The sequence below is a fragment of the Thermothelomyces heterothallicus genome (genome assembly GCF_042370625.1).
Source record: "Thermothelomyces heterothallicus CBS 202.75 unplaced genomic scaffold P884_scaffold_30, whole genome shotgun sequence".
NCBI lineage: Eukaryota > Fungi > Ascomycota > Sordariomycetes > Sordariales > Chaetomiaceae > Thermothelomyces > Thermothelomyces heterothallicus.
The window spans coordinates 227,221-241,953 of NW_027192591.1; the positions used below are offsets into that span (position 1 = coordinate 227,221).

Consider the following 14,733-nt stretch of genomic DNA (forward strand, 5'->3'; position numbering starts at 1 on the left):
TTGTCAAAGTTACTATAGACGACCTATCTAGCCTAGGTAGTCTTCTAACCAGTAGATAGATTAGTCTTTTCATCGTATACCTACTTGCTAGGTAAGATGTATATACTAGGGCGTTTATTAATAAGTTTATAGACTTCCTTCTCCTAAAGACTCTAATCTTATTTAATCATTACTAGGAGCTACTAATCTTCAAAGTTAGCTTTGTATCTAGCTTCGTGATAGTTCTTCGGAACTGATAGATTCTAGCTAACGGATATATCGTGTTTAACGCTAATAGGGGTAGCCGTAAAGACGACGGATTCGGCTAGCCTCTAGTCATCCAAGTAGTAGATAAGGAACTGACTAGGAAGCTTCCCCTTATTTAGTTTTACGTAGAAGCTAGACTAGGATATATCCCTAAAATAGGATATCTGTTATCTCTATAGTCTCCCCCTCCCTATTGGCCTCCCCCCCCCCATTGCTTCTTCTATCTATAGGGAGTAGGTAGTATACGGTGCTAGCAGGTGGTTATATAGTATAGGGGCTTCTTCTTATTAGATTTCTTAGACGCCCTTATCTACGAAAGAGATAAATTTATCCTGATCTTTAGTCGTTAACGTAGGAGATAGAGCCGACTAGGTAGGTTTAGGGGTTAAAGTTATAGATGGTAGATGCTCTATTAAAACTAGTAGTGGTACCTGTTAAACTATAATGGTTAGAGATAGGATTAACTAGGGTGTTAGTATTTCTAGCTAATTTGCCGGTTAAGCTAGCGTTTCTGGCTGCTTCTATATTATAAGATCTTGTTAGATAGATAGGGGTGTCTCTACCCTATAGTTAGTATTTGATGTATTAGTTAGACCTAAAGAAGATTAGGATACTAGTTTTAAACTAGTAGTTACTAATAGACTTGGCTAAGTTCAAAGATCTTTCGGTAGCCGGAAGGTAACTATACGGTAGAGTTCTAGGGAGCTTTCGTCTTCTTCGACGGTAGTGTCTGCAAATACTACTTCATACTTAGGAGGATCAATATCCTTATCCTTACGGTAGTTATCTCCCTCGTTAAACTTAATAGCGCTAACCCTAACAATAGCTCTAATCCGTAGGTTCTAAACCTAGTAGATCTTACTATAGATATCCGTATATCTGATAAGTCTCCCCTTTTCTACTCGCGGACCGAACTTATTAGCCTTATCACGTTTATCCGGTTTAATATAGTAATACGTATAGCAGAAGTAGGTATATAGGTATCGGATATACGGCTTACGAGCCTCCTCTAGTATATTAAATGCAATTGTAAACAGCTTATAGGGACTCTTGTTACCTAGGTTGGCCCTGGTTAGAAGAAGATTAACGATGATAATTATAGTATCGACGATAAATGGCCAAAGGAATTCCGGGATTTGATATGCAAGTATCATAGTTCTGGTCTTCTAGATGATGTCTATAGCCGTGTATTTAGCTTTGCCGTTTTGCCAGGGACTCGAAGGAGTGGTCTTCAAGATAGTAATGCCTTTAGTGTCTATAAATGCGGCTAGTTTACTATCACGGAAGTCCTTACCGGATTGGCCAAATTCCGTACCACCATCGAGTCTAAGTATCTAGATATATCTACCTATTTAGTTATATATCTAGACGATCTAGTCCTTTAGCCTATTGAATATATCTAATTTAGTATAGCCGAATTTGACCTAGTAGTAATTTAACTAGACGTTAACAATATATAGGCTATACTTATAATCTAGGTAGCCGGGAGTCTTATAGGTAATAACGTCTATATAGACGAAGTAGAGTGGTCTTATTACCTAGGTTAGGGTACGTTTACCTAGTTTATCCGTTGCCTTCCCTATAATATAGGGTTTATAGAAGGTATTGGCGTCCTTATTAGTTAGGTCGATATTAGCGTCTTTGTAGGCGGCTTTAATAGTAGCCTTGCCTATATATATTAGGCGGTGATATATAATATAGTAGTTAATAGAAGTAAAGATAGCTCTAGCTAGGGTAGGTGCCTTAGCGATAGTAGTAGCTAGTATAGTCGGTTTAGCATTACAGATGACAAAGATATCGCCAAGTCGTTTAAGTTTAGTAATAACCTAGCTAGATTTACCTATATATAGGGTATAATATACCTAGTTTTAGAAGATATCCTCGTTAATCAGTTTCCTAGTACTAATCAAATTGGCTAGGGACGTAGGATTATAGAGTACCTCTCGGATTTTAACCGTAGCTATCGTGCCGTTTTAAAGAACTATCTAGTAGGTAACGACGCCTATCTCCTTAGCTTTAGTAATATCGCTAGATAAGGAGAGATATACCCTCGGTTTAGATAGATAGTAGAGCTTAGTAAACTACTTAATGTCATTAAAAACTATATTAGCTATAGCTAAGTCGTAATAGATAATGTCTCTAACTATATTAACCACTTACTACCAGGTTCTAGAAGTTAATAGGAAAGATAATACTATTAGTTATAATAATAAGGACGGTCGAACGGACGTAAAGTTAGTAGAATAGAAGATACTATATATAGTAAATGTTACTAGATTTGTAACCCCTAAATTTAGGTATAGTGCTACTATAGATAATAGTATATTCTTCTTAGCTAGGTAGTAAGCTTTCTTTAGCTAGGTATCTAGTACCTTCTCTAGGTTATAACCCTAATAGATATTCTTAGGATTATAGTATAAGCTATACTTATAATACTTGACTTTATTATAGAAACGTTTATTATAGTTCTAGTACTTAATCCTAGGGTAAGATAACTTCATCCTATTAGATAGTAAGGTAGAGTAGTTATCTATCTTCTTATTATTACTATTATTAGCGCTAGTAATATTAATATTAATTAGGTTCCTCCTTATATCCTAGTTAATATAGGTCTCGGTTATATCCCTAATAAGGTCTTCCTAAGTAAGGGATTTATCTTCTATCTTCCGGATATTCCGTTAAAATAGATTAGGATAGATCTCCTCGATAGATATCAAGACGTAATAGATCTCTACTAATAGTAGGAAGACAATGCCTATATTATATAGTTACTAATAGATAATATAGAGCTAATCAATATACTAGTCTATAGTATTAAATTTAGATAGACTAATCCCTATATACTCCTTAACTAATATCTAGGTTATATAGATAATGCCGTATTAGAGTGCCTAGAAGACCTTTAGATATATAGTATAGGGATTAACGACTTCTAGGTTCTAGCTAATATATATTATATACGACTAGACGTCTAACTTCCTTAAGGATATAGTAATAAGTCGGAAGATATTAGATCGGTCCGCCTTCTATATACTATAGGCGATAATATCATCCTTGTCTAGCTTAGGGACATCGGTTTCAAGATAATAGAAGAGGTCGTACGGCGCTAGCAATAACTATAGTTAACCATCCTATATTTCTAAATTATCCTTGTTATTAAGGGTAGGAAGGGGTATAAAGGACCTCTTTTCTAGAAGGATAGGAGTACTACTATTGTTAGAAATGGTTTGTAGGTATTTTATAAAGATCATATCTTACTCTCTCTAATAGTAGTTAGCTACTTCCTATAGGATAACTATCTATTATAGGAGGTCTTAGTAGTTAGTTTGTATATTATTTCTTCTAAGTTGTTCCTCCTCTTATATATCTTATTACTAGAGTATCTCTACCTTATCGTCTTCTTCTTTATTCCTAAGGATAGGGTTCTTAAATAGAGTTAATAATATATTATAGTTATTATATAGGTAGTTACTAAAGAATCTTTCCTTTAGAGTCTTACTACCTCGCCTGTTTCTCTTAGATAGTAGATACCATTTATCTTTAGGTAATAGGCCTATTTGTATAAGGAAATGTCTTTAAGGGCTTATAGGTCTTACGCTTAATAACTTCTATAGGTTAGAGTGGTTAGAATTACTAAATCTTGATAGATTTGGTGGTTTCCTTGATAGAATTATCGGTTCTAATAATTTCCTTAATAGAAGGAAGAAAATCTTAATAGAATCTCGACTCGGTTGTCGCTCTTATAGATAGAAATGACTAGGACCTTTAGAATCTGGCTACTAAAGGCCGAAGTCTGTGGATTTAAGCGATTAGCAGAGGTTCTGAAGAAGGAGAGTAATCTGCGAAGAAATGAGCAGCGGAAGGAAGCTTGATTTATAGATGAATTTGCTAATGAATTTGCTAATAGGTTTGCTAGTTCTATTACCGTAATTCTGGCTGGCGATTAAACTGCTTTGGTTTTAGGTTTTTAGTGGTTAGGTTAGAGGTAGCTATAGTCTAATAGATTCGAATGACTGTAGGAGCCTCTAGAGCCGAATAGTTATTGTTATTAGGGTAGCTATAGTTGAAAGGAAGAAGAAGAAGCCAACTGTAGGAGCCTCTAGTAGAGGGCTTATAACCTCTTGCAGGTAGATGCGCGGATAGAATTGACGATCTTCGTATCTCTGCTACGTAGTTGGCGATGGTTCTGTAGGAAGAAGGACGGAGGCGTCCAGAGCCAACCTGTAGGAAGATGTGGATGGCTGTAACCTCGGTAGGGCTGGAGCCCTGGTGGGCCCAGTCCACCACAGAAAGTCACTGCAGTCCTCGGGGGGAGTACCCACGTAGACAGCTGTGGTGGACCGGGCCCCCTACGGTTCCCGGCCCCACCAGGGTTGCAGCCACCCGCTATCTTCCCTGCAGGTTGGCCCTGGTCAGCCTCTTCTTCCTCCTCCATCCTCATCATCCATCATCGAACTCCATAGCAGATATACGAAGATCGTTGATTTCCGCATCCATCCATCTACCACAACAGCAGATGAGCCAGCTTAGGTAGATTGACCAGAAACAATGAAATTGCTTGAACCTCGAGTACGGATTAAGTACGGTGTATAAGACGCAGGTTGGTGATGAACCCAACGCAGGAATGCTATATTTTTTTTTATTTTTTTATTTTATTTTTTTTTTTTTTTTTTTTTTTGCGTTTCTACACACTAGATACAAGCTTTCCGTGTCTTGCCCATGTCTGCAAAATCCGTATGAGTGTCCCCATAAGTCGTTGATCGGATCATCGTCTCGTGCATGCCATGCTGATGTTTCTTGTTTCTTCTTTTCTGCTCGCCCGCCCATCTCCTAACCCGATCCCAGCCCCCCCTAAAGCCCTTTCCCTTTACCCTACCTTGCCCGCCCCCAACCCCCTTTTCCTCCCTCTCCGCCCCTTTCCAACTTCCTTCCCTCCTCTTTAACGCTAAGCATGTTCTATCTGCAACTTTCCCTTGCCTCTGAGAGTCCGATGTACCTGGAGCAAGTGGCCTAGCGTATCGCGATCGCAGTGGTCAACCACCAACGAGACCCTCCCCACTACGTCTTCCTGGTGCGGGAGATGGTCATCTTGGGTGTCTCCGTCCATATGCACCGCTGCGTCGTGCCACTCGGTGTGTGCTGTTAGTTGCTGCATGGAGGCGAGGTCCGCCCCGTCGTTGCCGTTGGCGTGGAAGCCGCCCGAGTCCGCCGGACTGGTGAAAAAGCCTGCCGCCGGGTCCAGCCAGGGGGCGGCCGAGGAAGATGCCGCGGCGTCGAAGGAGCCGTCGACTCCCGGTGCCACGTACAGCCGCTTGAGGCTGTTGTCGGTCGGAGGCGTGGACGAGATGCGCGGCGAGTTGGACGCCGCGGTCCAGCCGAACTGCTGGTTAATCCAGTCGTGATCGTCGTCGACAGCCATCCACGAGGGTGCCACATTCGAGGCATACCCGTCCGAGCTCGTGCCCGAATTGGCCCCGTCGCCGTGGACACGGTCGGTCTCTGCCCCTGCGATAGTGGTAGTAGACACAATGCTTCCTGGATTGGTCACCGATTTTGGCGACGATCCATTCGTGGTCGCCACAGAGGCGTTCGACTTGGACAGCCTCCTGGAAAGGGTGGCGTAGCTGCGTGGCCGCACCGGAAAAGAAAAAAAAATCCTGTTAGTCTGGAACCGGCCGTACACCACTGCCGAGGAGTCGGAGGGAGGTGACACCGCGGCCGCAAACATACCGGTTCTTTAGCTCATTGGACGATCGAGTTGGAAAATCCTCTTCTTGGATGAATTTCCACTCGCGCCCGTAGGTCTGCACGTTTTCTAGGAGGAGATCGTCCTGTTGCGCCAGAGCTGTTAATTAATAATTATTTAATAGTCCGTTGCACATGTCTTGAACCGCAAAACAAACCCGAGAATAAAAATAATGAAAGAGGGGAAGGAGAAAGAAAAGAACGAAATAAAAAAGAAGAAAAAGAAAGGTATAAATAAAATAAGAATAGGGAAACCGAGATCTGCTTTATTTACCTCTTCTGGGGTCCAGTCCTCGTGCTCAAGCCGCGGATCGAGCCGATGCTGCCAGCGTTTGGCGCACTCTATTACTGCCGCCAAACATTTTGCACACCGTTAGTCGTGCAAAATTTCTCCATCTCGACGAAATAAGAGCAATATTTTCCCTCTAAAAAGAAGAAAACAAGAAGAAGAAAAAAAGGTAGGGTAATAGGTGGCGCGCCATACGATCTGAGCTTCGTGAACCCACCATGCTCGCAACCAACGTCCATCTGTTTCGGCCCCCGGGGCTCGCTGTTAGCTTGTGGCGCTTATTTCGTGCCACCTGCCCACGTTGCCTTCCCCGGCCTCCCCGACCTACCTTACCTTACCCATATACCGGACAAGAATCGGTCGGTGAGGTAGGGTAGGGCCAGGTAGGTAAGGTACGTGACCTAGGTAAGTACGGTAGGCGAGGTGAGGCAAGTCAAGGCAGGTGTGCATCGAATAAAAATTAAGCTTATTCGTTTATTTTTTTTATTTTTTTTGGGGGGCTGGTTACTCACCTTTGGCCGTATTTACTCACGGCATCCCGCAGTCGCTGGTCTTCGTCCTCGTCCCATGCCCCTCGTTTGAGGTTTCCGCAGACCTTGTTGATCCATCGTTTGCGGCAATCTTTGTTTGTTCTCCCCGGGAGCTTTGCGGCAACCCGGGCCCAGTCCTTGACCTGCTCACTGCCGCCCCGTACTGGTAATGTCTCAAAGTTAGTCATACCTTGTCCCCTTGCTAGTTACCTGGATTCGAAGGCGCTGTAATAGGATATTCGCTTCGACTGTATATTCTCCGTTCTCTCTCATCCGGGTTTCCAGTGTAATATTCCCTTTCTTTTCCTTTCCCCGCCCCTTTGTTTCCTTGTTGGTGGGTTGGCGGTGAGTGGTGGTGGTGATAATGAGGGTGACGGTGATGGCGATGGTGATGGCGACGGTGACGTTGATGATGGTGTTGTGTTGGTGATGAAGGTGAGACGGTAGTTGTGAAAGATAATGCTTACATTGACTCTGCACCTCGTCGAAGAGAATCCTGTCCTCGGCTTCGGTCCATCGCTCTGGGATCCTTCGGTCGGGACGGTTCATGGCAATAAACTCATGGAGCAGACAGCTCATGGAAGCCCAGCCAATTGCATCTGCCTTTAGGCAAAACAGCTTATTTGACCGCGCAACAACCGTCTGTCAGTCTGCTTGCTGGCGACCGCGCTACGGAGGTTTTCTACCTTACCTCCTCCCCTACCCGGTATCTTTGCCTTCGGCGGCTGAAAACCCGCACGGAGGCCGCGCATCGGCATGCCGCGCCCGTATACCGTAATCTTGCAGCTCCTTTAAGTGCATGCGTAAACGAGCCAACCAGTCATAGTGGTTGTGCCACAGGCAAGCAGCTGCGAGATTGCGGCAAGCGCTGGGTGGCCAGGCTGGTTAATTAGCCAATCGCCTAGCCACCCCCTGGGGCCGATTGAGTTCAGCATTGTAACGGCAGCGGACCGCACCGAATTCTTCGACCGATCCTGGCAAGTCGCGGGATGACGTGGGAACCTCACCTGCCAGACATTGTATGTATATGTAAGCAGCATTGTTAACAACCACCTCGATTCGAGGCGCCAAGGCGCGGAAAGTCGGGAAATAGCAGGCCTGTATTTGCCTCCCCGAACTGATTATTTTTATTGTATTTTTTTCTTTTCCCCGTCTGTTCTTCCTTCTAGGCTGCGTCTGCGGGCGGTGCGGGGAAGTCGCAAGGCGAATCTGACAGCGATAACGGTTGAACTCGGGTTTGGACCCGCGTACGCTACGTCCGTACAGGTACATACCATACGCTACACTTGACAGTCATGTTTTTGAAGAATACGACTCTCCCAGCTCTCGCAAATCTCGCCGAGAAAGAATACCTGCGGGGCCTAGAACAACGTCTCCACTTCGATGTAGCACCTCCCGTACTACTGCTCCGTTCGAGTCGTCTTCGGTGGTCTTGGACCTTGATCAACGAACCGCTGCCGCCTCCAGGCCTCGCATTGAGAGAATTTAGGCCAATCAAAGCCCATGTTAGGATCCAAGCTGGAGAACAAGCTTACTCACGGATGTGTAATACAGACTTCTTGGGTAGCACTGTAGGGGCAGTATGACAAACAAGAACTCTTTTTAAGGCAGGCACTGTACCGTACTGTACTGTACTATATACGGTACCGTATGGTACAGTACGGTACAGTGCCTACGATGCGGTACAGATTTCACGTAGTGCGTACGCGAAGTACATGCCTTTTCGAGTGGGACATGCTACCTAACGCACATAAGACGATTAAGGTTCATCGTGTAGTTATGTTCCGCACGCTAGTGTACAATTGCCTGCCTCCCGTCGATACCGTCATGCTTGCAACCCATGACCAGAACCGACCCCCCCCCGACCAAATCCTGATCTCTTTCTAGAGGTTTCGGCCGAGAGGCTTGTGAATCTGGAATGTCAGAACCTTAATGTGTATAGGCAATCGTAGGATACAGGAATGCTTTAGACGATTATTTTGCTGAGCAAATCTGTATGTATAGTACCTACCTTAGGTAATTATACAACGCATTTACAGTGTCCACGATCTGGCTCGTACAACGCCGATCCTGCACACGCCATTAAGTTTATTTGGCTTGCCTGGATCCCATGTGCTCCCCAACCTCAAAACCACGTGCTTAGTCGCTGAGTGAGCCACATTGGTTTAAAGTTACATGGCTTTCCATCCTCAAAACCGGCTCCGGCTTAGGGGCAGCGGACGGAGTCTGCCGCAACAGCCTCCCGGCCGCTTCCGGCAGGCGAACGCGAATGATACTCCATCGAGCATGGATCGGCTATCAGGATTGCAGGGATCTGCGTTGCTTGGTTCGTACTACTTGTATGTAAATTTACCCATGGACTTGGCAAAAAAAAAAAAAAAAAAAATAACAGTAGCCAAAAAAGGGTCGCAGAGCGGTGTGGGAGGTAACCCTCCATGGCACTCCTCTCCCTCGCACCGCTATTTCCCCCCCACGCTTGTTCTAGCTTACTGATGCCGCAGCTTCAAGCCTGCGTGTGTGTTGTCCTTCATTCAAAGACCACCCGACACCATGTCGTTTCCACCGAATAAGTGATGTGCAAGGGGAGGATGTTTGGTACACACCCGGGCGTGCACGACAAAATTATAACGTTACCTCAGGGTACGTGCCTACTCCGTACAATACGCCGTAATCCGTACATTGTAGATTGTGGTTTCCCTGGCTCGCAAGGAGGGTCAAAGGAGCCCTATAGGGCATAGACCAGAAAGGGGTCCTTACCAGCCGAATTTCGGTTTCCACTTCCGCAATCGCTGCGTCCCTTGTGCCAAGTAATTACAGTCGGGCGCTGAGAGAACTTTCCGTATCTCGTTCGCCTACTATCGGACAAAGGGACATCTCTGGTGAACAGCCAAGCCCGTCGCCCAGAGGCACATGCAGTCATCTCGCGCGGGGCCTCCACTAAGCGGCATCATAAACTGGACGGTTGCCAGAGCTCGGATTTGCTTGATTCACCCCCGGACTGCTACGTCAGATTGGAATAATATTTCATGATGCGGTGGGATGTGATGAATGTGATAATGAAGTTTCGAACATCGACCCGTGTCCGAAGGGATCAACAGTAAGCGGCATATTGGTCTTAGTGGCTCTCATTGCTCTACTGCGGTGGTTCTGGAACACGTGGGAGAGGTTGGCGACTTTGACGCGTAATTAAGGGAGTAAGATGCCAAGTCTCTCCCTATGTCTGTCCCGGTGTCCACTCCCAGGTGCACCGCGAGCATTCGATGTCGATAGCATCAGTCCGCGTGGAATGACGAAACAACTGTGGCGCAGTCTTCCAGACGGACGTAAAACCGAGCATTAAGGTATTTGATTGATTCTAGATGTCGGGGCACTCGCAGGAGGGATACTCTATCTCCCGCTTATCGAATTATAATTAAGTGGAGTTATTGTCATGATGTCGACCATCCTTCTTCAGACGCTACACATATCCGTGCACACTGTGTATGTCCACTAATTCCGTACACTAGGTCCCGTAGGATCAGCGAAACGGCCAGATATCCAAGAGGTCCAACAACAGAGGTTGGAGCAGGGATACGGGATGAACCGGGATGCGAGTCTTAAACTACCGACCGAGAGGATCGACATGATCCTGGACCTACTCCCGAGGAAAATGACTACTGTGGAAAGTACCAACTGCGGAATACACTGGTATGAGTAATGTGATGATCCATACCCTAGTGCATGTATGCCTGCAGTAGTGCACGCAGCAAGCAATCTCACTCGTTCAGATCTGCCAAGCACTCTGTCTCGGGCGTTTCCCCGGAACATCTAGCCTAGTCTACGCGTTGCAGGAGGCACAGAGAACGCCTCGTTTCACAACCCGAGCGAGACGTGCCGCATCCCTACTTTCTGTAGACACAAACTTGTCTGTATGTTGATATGTAAATACGTCCTTCTGCCACGGCGTTGCCAAGGTTGGAGTCGTGGCGCACAAGACGAGCTTGAACCTGAAGAGATTGAGCAAAATATCTCCTAGCAAGAACCCCACATGCACTGGAATCCTCGGCCCTTCAAGACAACGACAGACTGCGGGAAACCTGCGCTGGGACTTCGGTCACGCCTTAAGTATATGGCCCCACCTTGCGGTGAACCATTGCATAGTCGGGGGGTTGGTTCAACTCCGTCTCCGTTGGCAACCAAAGCGTTCGCAACCTGGCATCAAAACAATGGCGAGATGGCGGAGCGGAGCAGTTTGCAACACCTCAACGACCCTGGTTCGCGCAAAAAAAACAGCCGTCGTTGAGAGCCAGAAAGCAAGCAAGGAATCAGTGAACTCTACTGAGAAAGAACATGTGTCAACTGTTATGGACAGCGATAAACATATGCTACGGAGCCACCTTCAAAGTCCCCCCCCCCCCCTTTCACCTTTTTCCATCGCCCCTTTCCCCGTCTCCTTGTGGGTATGAGGGACGAGCGGCTCCAGATTTCGTGCGCTGGTCTTCTTCCCCCCCCCCCCTCCCCCCCAAGCCAAAACCATTCCCGAGCAAGCGTAGTGGGCGGCACTTTGAGCCCAATCGATAACTGGCCCGGATGAGTCCGGGATTCCGGGGGAGGATGGCCACTCTCTCCTGCTCCTTCTTGATCGAGTGAGTAACCGGCAATGGTAACCGGGCGCAAACCGGCGGTCGAGACCCCTCCTGACGCAAAAAAGCAGACTGCCAAATAGGGCATCGAGCAAGGAGTCGAGGTTCAACGGCCAAGGGATGTCAAGGTGAAGGACGGAATGGATCCTCTTGGATGCGTGGATCCTCTTGGACGTGCGTCCACCCCCTTGTCACCACTTGCAACATGCATCCCCCCTGCGCCGGCCCCGGGCCCCCTCTCCCCCGCCCCCTCCACGAGCGCAGAAGCAACGGTTACCAACGACACCCCGGCGTGGATGAATCCGGACGGTCTCGGAGGAACCCGATCGTCGTAGACGTGCATTTATATGTAATCCGTCCTGTATATATGTGTCCGGAAGTCCCGAGATGGTACATGTGACCGGCCGCCCCTCTCCGAAAGTCGTCGGACTGTCGAACGCAGCTCGATGCGGCAACTCGTCTGCGTCTCTCTCTGTCGGGCCAGGCGAGTGAGTGATGGACGTGAGGGCACCCATCGGTCCAACAGTCGTTACCCCATGGCATATTCTCTGGGCTGAAAGTCCTCTCGGTCCGGCACTGGGAGTTGGGCGTTCTTGTAGAACTCGAGGACTTCTCTCCGAGTCGGCTTCTCGGCACTCCAGTTAACAATGGTGCCTTCGACGGCACGCTGACCTTGAACCGTATGGCCGAGGACGCAGGAGTAATTAGTGGCCGCCGTTAATGAGGCGGAATCCAATATGAAACGTATGCTTCGTAAGTGCCCGCCCTTCGCTGTGCGATTTCCTCCACGTTTCAACGCCCCAGGTGCAAACCGAGATGCCGGCTGGATTAGCGTTGTCGAGATACGTTTCCATGTCCTGTCAGCCCCTTTTGTCAAGCGACACCGTCGCCCCTTCCACGCGGTGCGTCTGTTTTGATGACGATTTCTTGTGCTTGGGCATTTGGAGTCCATGCGGATGCTTTGCTCCATCGAAATGTCTGGATACTGGAACTATGGCAGTCAAGTTAAATACCTCGAGCGTATTTAGGTAAAGTGCGGGCGACGACACAAAGTTTGCGAGTGTCAAGAGGCAGTTGCAGTCAGGACAGAGTCACCTTCCACAGGAAAATGAGGTAGAGAGAAGAAAGAACTGCCTTAATCCTACCATTTTCTTGCTACCTCCGCTTTCGTGTGCCGTATATGGGATATGAGGGCCTTGCAAGTCGGATACTCAACTTGCAGGTCCACGCCCCTCTCTCTTTTCGCGCGAGTCACCATTGGCGCCCCTATATCCTTCGGGTTATCATAGTCGTCTACAAACTTCCAGTACTCGATCTCCGGATCCCAATCTTCATCGTCGTCCCACTCCCACTCATGCCAATACTTCTCCATCTCATCCCGGAAGCGACACTCTGCCAAGTCGACGAAGTGCGGCGTCTGCGAAACCCTGTGCACAACCACGTTGCGCGGGTCGCAATCCTGCATGACGATGCCGCGCCTATTGATATCATGCGCTAGATTAACCGCCGATTGCACAATTTGTTGCCACTCATGGGTCGGAGGAGCTAGCGGTGAAGCGGTAATGTCTTCTAATTCATATCCGTCGATCCGTTCCAAAAGAATGCCGTTGACTTCCAAGTAGGGCACCAACTCCGGAGACATTTCTTTGAGGGCGTCCACAGGTTCGTTGTCGGTGGCTGCCAGGCATACATGCGCAAGCATACGCGGGATGGACTTGCCCTGGAGATCCCTGAGCCGGGTATAGGCCTGGGTCTCGCGTTCAAAGTTCTCGTGGCACTCTGCCCACAGGGCCGCCTCGAACTTGACAGGACCGTTGTCGGCGGCGTCTAGAAAATGCCGAGGTTTCATGGGCATATCTCGTGTCTTGTTCGTGTCCTCTAGCCACTCGAGAAAAGCGAGCATTGTCCCTTTCATGACGAAGGTCCGAAATGCCGCTTCAATTTCCTGTGTATGTGGCACGACCTGGCCACGTACGTTAGAGCGAAGAAATGTGCCAAACTGACGGTCGTAAAGCTTGAGAACAAAGTGCGTGGGACTGCCGTGGGGGTTTGGCATGGTGACGTCCAGGACCGCGGATGTGGTTATTGAAAGCAGTTTGTGGATTGTGACGGTAACCGGCTCAGAGGGCGATATGTCGCCGACATAGGTTTCGCGCACGAGTAAATCTAGCTTCGTCCCTTTCTGGTAGGGCACAGCGGTGGGTGTTGCGGCCCTTTCCATTGTCAATCAGTGCCGAAAGCATGAAATTCTTCAATTAATTAGCGGTTACTTACATGATTTGATTCAGGTCTGCGCGACCACTCAGGGCAATCAAGGGTGCGAGGCGGACTGGAGGTATTGAAGAGACGAAAGAAGGTATAAGAAAGCGAACTGGCAATTGCGGATTATAAGGGACAGCAGGGCGATTTGTTGAGGCCAGGAGCGATTCAAATAGGAGACGGATGTTGGAGGAAGGCGCGCGCAGACGTCAAGTGGCTTTAATAATGATCAAGTGTTCAGCATAATTACCAGGGGATGTAGCCCCAGACACAGTGCGAAACACGGAGCGAAGCCGGCACGACTGTGCCCGCCAAACAACCTTGTGTGGGAGCGAAATGCGGGATATGCTCTTCATATGACTGCTACGGAGGATGCGGGAGCAAGAAAGTCGACATTTTCTGTGCCTTGAAACCACCTCTGGTTCTATACCGATAACGAAATGAGAGGGCGTGATCTTCTTTGATGCCCAGATAACTAATTAATAGTCATTTCTAACATTTGTCAGTCAATGTGGCGGTTACGGTTAGAAGTGAATGGTCAACATAGTCAACTACATGGCTACAATTGCGATCGAGTTATGTACAGTATAATTATACCTTACGGATAACTACAGGTACCTAGCTAGGTACCTATTGTCAAGGCCCGGTGTTGTGGCAGGTTTCGGCACATTCCCACTTGTCTGTAATGATCTGCGGACCCGTTCTCTCTGTTCCCAACGGCCACATCCACTATCACGTACTTGTTCAAGTTCAAGTTTCTTATTCTCCCAATCTGGACCATTTGGTTGATTATATTGAATACCTCAACGTGGCGAATACGGAGGCCGTGTTTCGCGCCTCCTTCCACAGCCTGGATACCCACTTGGCCAAGTAAACCTTTCTATAACTATCTATTGCGGGGTGCTGGCGTGAGTAGTATAGATCTCTCATCCGCTATCGCATTGTTCATGGTACCTACTTAAGGCACTGAAGTAATACATTCCTTTGAGCAAACAGTCCCCTCTTGTCTAGCAGGACCCGTTTAAGGGTCTCTTTGGGTGAG

At 47.4% G+C, this 14,733-nt stretch overlaps 3 protein-coding genes across 3 annotated transcripts; all 3 read right to left on the reverse strand.

The window, feature by feature from the left end:
• Nucleotides 1-5,176: 5,176 nt before the first annotated feature.
• On the reverse strand, nt 5,177-6,077 carry P884DRAFT_250576 (uncharacterized protein). Its single transcript, XM_069440647.1, has 2 exons — nt 5,977-6,077; nt 5,177-5,870 (listed from the first exon to the last, which is right to left on the reverse strand). The coding sequence occupies exon 2, from the start codon at nt 5,663-5,665 to the stop codon at nt 5,192-5,194; it is 474 nt and encodes a 157-aa protein (XP_069294262.1). The 5' UTR covers nt 5,666-5,870; nt 5,977-6,077; the 3' UTR covers nt 5,177-5,191.
• Nucleotides 5,907-6,998, reverse strand: P884DRAFT_209941 (Homeodomain-like protein; the record flags this gene model as incomplete). The annotated part of the gene is made up of 4 exons (XM_069438968.1): nt 5,907-6,077; nt 6,266-6,333; nt 6,476-6,519; nt 6,793-6,998. 4 exons carry the CDS (start codon nt 6,996-6,998, stop codon nt 5,907-5,909), a joined length of 489 nt encoding a protein of 162 aa, XP_069294263.1.
• A 4,963-nt stretch (nt 6,999-11,961) lies between these two features.
• Nucleotides 11,962-13,653, reverse strand: P884DRAFT_272679 (uncharacterized protein; the record flags this gene model as incomplete). The annotated part of the gene is made up of 3 exons (XM_069442543.1): nt 11,962-12,104; nt 12,317-12,417; nt 12,578-13,653. 3 exons carry the CDS (start codon nt 13,651-13,653, stop codon nt 11,962-11,964), a joined length of 1,320 nt encoding a protein of 439 aa, XP_069294264.1.
• Nucleotides 13,654-14,733: the final 1,080 nt, after the last annotated feature.

Coding starts and splice junctions, on each gene's coding strand:
- P884DRAFT_250576 (XM_069440647.1), bottom strand. CDS start 5,665: ATGGCTGTCGACGACGATCACGACTGGATTAACCAGCAGTTCGGCTGG.